Below are 7,594 nucleotides of genomic sequence, written 5' to 3' on the forward strand. Positions count from 1 at the left end.
AATTGGAGGTGAGAAGCTTCTGTTCACCCATATGGTCCTTCTTCCCCTTGGGCTTCTCAAAGGATGGATGGCATTTAAATAGATTTTCCAGATTATTTTTTTTTACTATACTTGGATTCCTCCTTAAGGTGTAAGTGGAAGATCAGAGAGGGTTTCTGGATGGTAGGATCCTGAAAGGTAGTGAGAGAGGGGGTCCTACCAAATTTCTGGAAAAAGCAAAGGGATCCTCGGGTGTCCCCGGAGAAAGGGTAGGCCAGTTGGCCCTGCAGCCGTGGGGAAAAATGCAGAACAGTCTTGGTTTCAGTGTGTTGGACTAGCCAGAGCTTACCAAGAAGCGAGCCCCATCGATGTGGTACTTCTTCACTGCCTTCTCACAGTCCTTATAGTTGAGCTGCAAAGAGAAGGGGAAGGTGTTGTCAGTGACGGGCAGTCTCTTACCATTGGTTCCTCTCTCTTGCCTGCCCCAGAAACTTAGCACTTTGCGGTACTTGTGGCTAGCCAGGCTCCCCACTGCCCTCCCTTGGCTAACAGAGGGCCCAGTCCCCACCTCAGCCTCGCTTTCACTACCCCCTTGGGACTGCCTGAAATGGAGAAATTGCCTTGCTCTAAGGCTTCGGGGCCAACCCTTACAGAAAGACTGCCTTCAAGGCATGCAGAGCTCTGCCCTATGCTCCTCAGGAAGGAGGAGCTAAAAGAAGAAAAGAAATACCATCCATTCTCTCCATGGCCAGAGACAACCTCGATGTTTCTTTCAATGCTTTCTTCCTAGCATGTTTCTAAACATAATTGAGGTTATGATTTATATTCAATCTCATTATCCTGACTTTTTTCTCTTAAATTACCTAAAGGGATAATATAAACATTGCCTAATGTTATGCAAACTCAATTTAAACATTATTTAAATGACCACAACATTATTTAATCATTCCCTTATTGCTGAACATTTAGATTATTTACCAAGCTGCTGTTTCAATAATGATAATAAAAACGGCGAACAATTATCGAAAGCTTTCTGTGTGGCAGGCAGTGTTCCAAGTAGTTAAACTAGTCTTCAATCATTTAACCCTCACATTTTGCAGATGGGGAATGAGAGGCACAGACAGCAAGTAACTTGCATGAGGTTCCATGGGTTTTAGGTGACAGGTTTCAGAACAGGCTTTAATGTCTCTTTCAGAAATATTCCCCTTTTAATAACAGTATAACTTATATACAGTAAGTAAAATGAGCAAATGAAAATGCAGCTTCATTTGTTTGCAGTACATCATCCCAATCAAAATAGAGACCATCATGGATACTATTTTGCAAACTTTTTTCTCCCTCTTTGAGATAAATTGTTTAAGTCAGAATCTCAGAACTGAGTTATATAGGATCCATAGGAACGAGCATTTTTAAGATATTGGTTGTTTTCCTAGACCAATCAGCAATCATATGAAGTGCTAGTTTCAACTTGTCCTCAACAGGGTAAATGTTCACATTTGAAGTATCTCTCAGCTTGCTGCTTTGGGGTGGAGAATTTAAGGTTAAATGTTTCTCCTTGAGGATCCTAGGTTCTCCTCACAAGGGTGGGCCTCATGGTTTGTGGCAGCCTTCTTTTGGAGCACGTTTTAAACCATATTTTTATCTTATAGCTAGCAAATCCAAAGAATAAATACAATTGTTGTGACACCTTAGCTTGGAAGGGCGGGATGATTATCACACTCAGAAAGCTGACTTAGAAATTGATATTGAAAGCACGTCCCATCTATGGAGCCCTGGTATCCCCTTTATCTACAGGCAGTGGGGGATAAGTGGTTCTTGGAAGAGTCAACTGCCTTTAATTCATCATTCTCACTGTTATCATTATGAAATAAACCAGATGATTTTGAAGAGTGCTAACTTTGTGTCTAGATCAGCAGAGAGTCCTGCAGACTGGGACCCAGGCATTTGATTCTGCTCCAGCAAGATCTGGGCTTGTGGACCTCAAATCTGTATTTTTAAGGAGCACCCTAGATGATTCCTATGGCATCCAGCTTTGGTAGGCACTGGTCCAGAAAAGTTACCTGGATTTGTAGTAAGGAAGACTGAGGCCTCTAGAGGGAAAGAGGCTGGTCTAAGGTCACACAGTGAGCTGGGATACCAGCTGGGACCCCACCTGGGATTAGGACACACAGCTCTGAGCCAGTGCCTTTCCACTGTACGACCCAAGGATGTTCTCCTGCAAGTCAAAAGGAATTGGAGAGATTGAACAAATATGTAACATGGTCTCAGTCCTCAGGAGCTTATATTTCAGACACAGGATGAGGTACACATGTCAGAGACAAGAAGACACAAAGTCCCACCAGTCTGCATGGGTGTTCCCAGCTAGGAGCCAGTTAATAGAGAAGGAAAAAGGGCAGATGGAACATGCATTAGGACGCATCTGTCTGCTGAGTGCCTTGCACACATCATTTGCTTTAATACTCACAACCAACCCATTGGGTTAGTTACTGTTCATATCTCTATTTCACTGATAAGGAAGTTGAGGCACAGAGAGGCAAAGCAACTACGGGAAAGTCGCCAAGCTAGCAGGTGGCAGAGCCAGGGCAAGGTGTGTCTGACTCCAGAGCTGAGTCGGGAGGTGTCTCCAAGGGATGCCTTACCCCACTACTTGGGTAGAGTTTGCATCTGCAGATCAATTCTTTATATGTCGTGTTTGACAGCTAAGATCCATTCCCAAATGGCTCTGTGGTCCATTCATTTGGTAGTTTCTTTCAGGGGGCCGAGGTACTCAGAATCTGAAGGGTTTCTATCCAAGTCTGTGGAGGGACTAGAACTTCCAGGATCACAGATTCGCCTCAGTCTCCTAGTTTCTTCCCTCAGTCCATTTATGCCAGAAGAAGGAACCTGCCTGGGTGCTGTAGATTTGTCCTGGAGTCTGAGATCTCCAGGAAGAAAACTCTCCCTTCCCCCAGCTCAGGCAGTGAGGTCTTCCTGTACCATCCCTGACCCACGGTCCATCTCCCTGTACTGACGGGAGTTTTAGGGATCAATTCTCTGTTGCTCAATTGGATTGTATAATTCTCCTGGTCACACCTGAAGGTTAGGCCTATCTGTGCCTCTCAGCCCATCCCAAGTCTTTCTCTTCATAATTCTCAATTCCTTTCTTTTTCCTTTATCGAGGTAACATGCCACTTTATTCCCTCTTGGCAAATTTTACCTTGTTGCCCTGTCTTATTTGGTCTATATTTGAGCAAAATATTTAGAAACATCCCTCAAAAAACCAGTTGTACAACAATATTTGTTGAAATCTAAGTTTATTATGACCTTGCAGAAGGAAAATAACAGAAATGAAAGCACAAAATATGGCAAAAAACAGGATCTGTGAGTTGTACCCCTACCATACTACACCTAGTTCAACATGTTCTCATTTTCTTCTTTAGGTTGGGGGAGAACAGCTGTGACTATAAATGCCTTGGAAATGCATAGACCCCAGGTTTGGCTATACGTCCTAGGGAACCTCGTCTACCCTCTTGAATCTCAATTTCCCCAGGAAAAACAGGAAGCTGAATTAGATGACTTCTACCATCTTAGCTTTACAATCTCATCTTTACGACAGTCTGGAATATCAACAGAATCTGATGCCAGCCTGCAGGGATGAGGGTGTTAGAAGCTTAACTGTCTCTCATAAGTCATCTTACCACATGGTCAGGGTAGAGGGACTATAACTAAGTTATGTGGCTTGAGATCTGCCCAAGCAGATGCATTGTCCCCTTCTGCCAATGACCAAGCACAGGGATCCTTCAACCTTTCCTCTAAGTCCAGAAGATAAGACAGCAACACTGGTCCCAGAACTGCCAGAAGCCTCTTCCCCTCTAGGGACCTCAGTTTTCATAGCTATAAATTGGGGCTCACATCAGTTTTCTGTCCTGCTTCACAAGACTCTCATAAAGCTCCAAGGAGACTGTCCCAGGCGGGAGCTTGAGGACCCCCCTCAGGGTCGTGAGCAGTGACAGCCCAAATGCTGTGTCTAGCGCTGCTCACCATAGTCCTCTATCCAGCCCTCCCACCCTGCCTATTCTTTCTCCTGCCTCCAGGACACCACGTCTCCCCTTTCTAGTAAGTAGCGTTGATCTCATTAGCAGTTACAACAGTTCTCTGCATCTCAGAGCATGGACTTTAAAACCAGACAGGTGTGGCTTGAGTCTTGCCTCTATCACATGTAGTCCCTAGGGCTTCGGACCATTTCACTTCCCTGAGCTGATTTTGCAGCTGAGTCAAGGGGATAACAATGCTGACCTTACAACATAGTAGGGAGCGTTAAATGGTACAGTGCCTGTGAAACACCGAATTCAAACCCTAGTACATAATAGGCACATACTCATTTGAGGGCTCCTGCTCCCATCCTTCTCTCCAGAACTCATTGCCAGGAAAACTCAGCGGTCTATATGGCGCTCACTCAACCAGTAAAGTTGCCATAGGGTTCCATTGCTATCTTATACACCTCCCACATTCTGCCCCAATTCCATCTTCAAGCCTCAGCTCAGCCCACCAAGGGCACTATCATCATGACCATTCACACGAGAGCAAGGCTCACCTTCTTGAAATAGTCAGCAAGGCTGTCGGGGTCCCAGCCCAGGACCTCTGAGCGAAAGGGCACATTCCTCAGTGCCATGGCTGCTCTCCCGGGAAGAAGCTCACAAGCTGAGCATGGATGCTGCACCCATGGGCAGAGAAGCTCAAATCCAGAGCTCGGAGGCGTTCTTGGCTCTTCCAACTCCCAGCTACCCTGTGGAACACCCTTGTTGGAGCCGATGTCTTTTCTGCCGTAGCCAGATCCCAGAAAGCAACGGCTTCCTCTGCGAACAAATATGGTCTCTTCTCAGAAAACGACTCAGCTAGTTTCCTTTACCACTTCCTCTGCTGGGCTCTAAATAAGTAAACAAGGAAGCCCAGCTCTGGGGGCTTGAGATGCAGAGAGAGCCACAGGGTTGGTAATTCCCCACTGGCTCCAGTCACCCCAACCCAGTAGGAGACGCAATGAAGGGGTCTTAAACTCCAATGTGAGTCGGAGTATTTTTCCTTTAAACTCTGGGCACCCATATGTCTACACTGCATTCTTGCTCAGCTGGGGCTTTGCAGACCAAAATCTATCCTGATGATTGACCTGAAATACAGACAGTTTCCCACATCAGTGAACTGCTGCAGCATGGTTTTTTAATGCTTTCCAACCACCTTCCCCTCCCACCATCAAAGACTGGGATTCTTTCAGCTGCCTCTTTACAGTTGTCATGAGAGGGTCCTCAAGGAGTGAGTGAGTGAGTCAGGCACCCAGGGCTGAACAAGGTGCTACACTGTGCAGACAGGGCTCAGTTTCTGATGTGACTATTTCTGTGCTATGCAACCTTAGGCAAGGACTTAAAAGCTGGGAATCTCAGTTTCCGAATCTGTATAATATGAAAACAGTGATTCTTCATATGCACATAAAACTGAGATGCATTTAACTAGACAAACCTAAAAAGAAAAATTAAAAAGAAAAAAAACTTAACAATTGCTATTGGTAGTGCCATATATTCCATTCACTGTTGTTTCCACAATATATTTTATTCACTATTGATTCTGCCATATATTCTAGCCAAAGAGCACATTTCCTGGAGATAGGAGGTGAGAATCTGTTGTTTTCTTAGTTTCAGACATCGTTCATTTCTCATAACTGAACAACTTATTGGCAGAGGGTGAGTCCAGTGTATAAAAGCAACCATATTTGTGCAATAAGGCAACCTCTAAACACAAGTTACTACTTCATCTAATGCTACACACACATACACACACACACACACACACACACACACACACAGAGTCATCTGTTCCAAGGCTGTTGCCCTTACTAAGTGATGCTATGTTGGTCCTTGAGGTGCTGCCTTCCTGAGGGTTTTCAAGCATAGCTTTGACCATGCACAGTTTTCTTCTTATATACACTCTGAGGAGCCCCGCTGTCACGGTAATGCACCTGCCTCACAAGCTGGTGGGCAGCTTAAATGAAATACACATTTTGCTCCAAGCCCAGCACTAGCTCATCAATGTGAGCTGGTGTTAGCCTCACCTTAGAAGGTGCTGAGGGCATCAGTGAAGGTAGCCCAGGCCATTTGCTTCTTGCAGGGCCTCACACCTAAGAACTCTTTTCTTTTCTTTTCTCTCTTTCTTTCTTTTTTTTTTTTTTTTTAATTGAGACAGAGTTTCGCTTTTGTTGCCCGGGCTGGAGTGCAATGGTGCCATCTTGGCTCACTGCAACCTCCGCTGCCTCCCAGGTTCAAGCAATTCTCTTTCTTCAGCCTCCCGAGTAGCTGGGATTACAGGCATGCACCACCACGCCCAGCTAATTTTGTATTTTTAGTAAAGACAGGGTGTATCCCTGTTGGCCAGGCTGGCCTCGAACTCCCAACCTCAGGTGACCCGTGCGCCTCGGCCTTCCAAAGTGCTGGGATAACAGGCGTGAGCCATTGCGCCTGGGCCACACCTAAGAGCTCTTGGTAGCTGATCATTCTGTATAAAGCACAGCTCTGCTGTACAAAAGCTCCATCACGGGTGAGAGGTCACCTGGTCTTTCAAATCACTAGCATAGCAATGAACAATAAAAAGCCATTTGAAGAGAAAGAGAGAGAGAAATCACTTTGAAGTAGAGTAAGCACAGGAGATGTCATGGAATTAACTGGGATTTAAGCAGGGCCACGGAGGATGGAGTTAAAGGGGAGGGCATTCCTGACCTGGATCAAACAATCTCTCTCTCTCTGTCTCTCAAAACACATGCCACCTATGAAAAGGAACATTCCAGATCATCCTTAAAACCAGAAGCAATTTTACTTTATTTTATTTTAATTTCTTCTTTTTATTTGCTTTTGTTTTTTTTTTAGAGATGGGGTTTCCCTCTATTGCCCAGCCTGGAATGCAGTGGCGCAATTATAGCTTACTATAGCCTCAAACTCCTGGGATCAAGTGATCGTCTCACCTCAGCCTCCCAAGTAGCTGGGAGTACAGGCATGCACCACCACGCTTGGCTAATTTTTTTATTTTTACTCTTTTCTGGAGATGGAGTCTTGCTATGTTTTCCAGGCTGGTCTTGAACTCTTGGTCTCAAGCGACCCTCCCATCTTGGCATTACAAAGAGCTGGGATTATAGGTGTAAGCCACCAAGACTGGTCTAATTTTCTTAATGATGTTCACCCCACTCAGGATAAGAAAAATCTACAAAAAAGCAGTTGCAGTGAAGGTATCACTAAATATTAGGCTCCTTTAGAAAGAATTATCCAATTAATATGGCCAAGATGGAGGATCCATGGAGCTCATTTAGAAGACAGACAAAGCAGCTAAGAAACCTGGATGACAATAATGGTGACTTTGAGAAACATAAGAGACACGATGCCTTGAGCTCTTCCTATGCGCCAGAGAGCACAAGCTAAGAACTTCTTACTGACTGTCTTAATTGTTGGCACTATTGTTGTTCCTACTCTACAGAAGAGAAAATTGAGGCTCTGAGAGGTGAACTACTTGCCCTTGAACCCAGCAAGTAGGGAGTGCATCCAGGACTCTTCCAAAGTTGATCTGAGTCCAGAGCCCCTGTCCTTGGCCATTTGCCACCTTG

General features: G+C 45.0%; 1 protein-coding gene across 1 annotated transcript in view; it reads right to left on the bottom strand.

Annotated features, from left to right (window-relative positions):
* Positions 1-4,881, bottom strand: part of LCP2 (lymphocyte cytosolic protein 2) — a 50,227-nt gene extending 45,346 nt beyond the window's left edge. The window contains exons 1-2 of the mRNA XM_024247562.3: positions 4,553-4,881; positions 329-391 (exon numbers count right to left, since the gene is read on the bottom strand). Coding sequence (XP_024103330.1) covers positions 329-391; positions 4,553-4,630 — 141 coding nt within the window. The 5' untranslated portion in view covers positions 4,631-4,881. The remainder of the gene's footprint in view (positions 1-328; positions 392-4,552) is intronic.
* Positions 4,882-7,594: the final 2,713 nt, after the last annotated feature.

The sequence above is a fragment of the Pongo abelii genome, chromosome 4 (assembly GCF_028885655.2).
Source record: "Pongo abelii isolate AG06213 chromosome 4, NHGRI_mPonAbe1-v2.0_pri, whole genome shotgun sequence".
Classification (NCBI taxonomy): Eukaryota; Metazoa; Chordata; class Mammalia; order Primates; family Hominidae; genus Pongo; species Pongo abelii.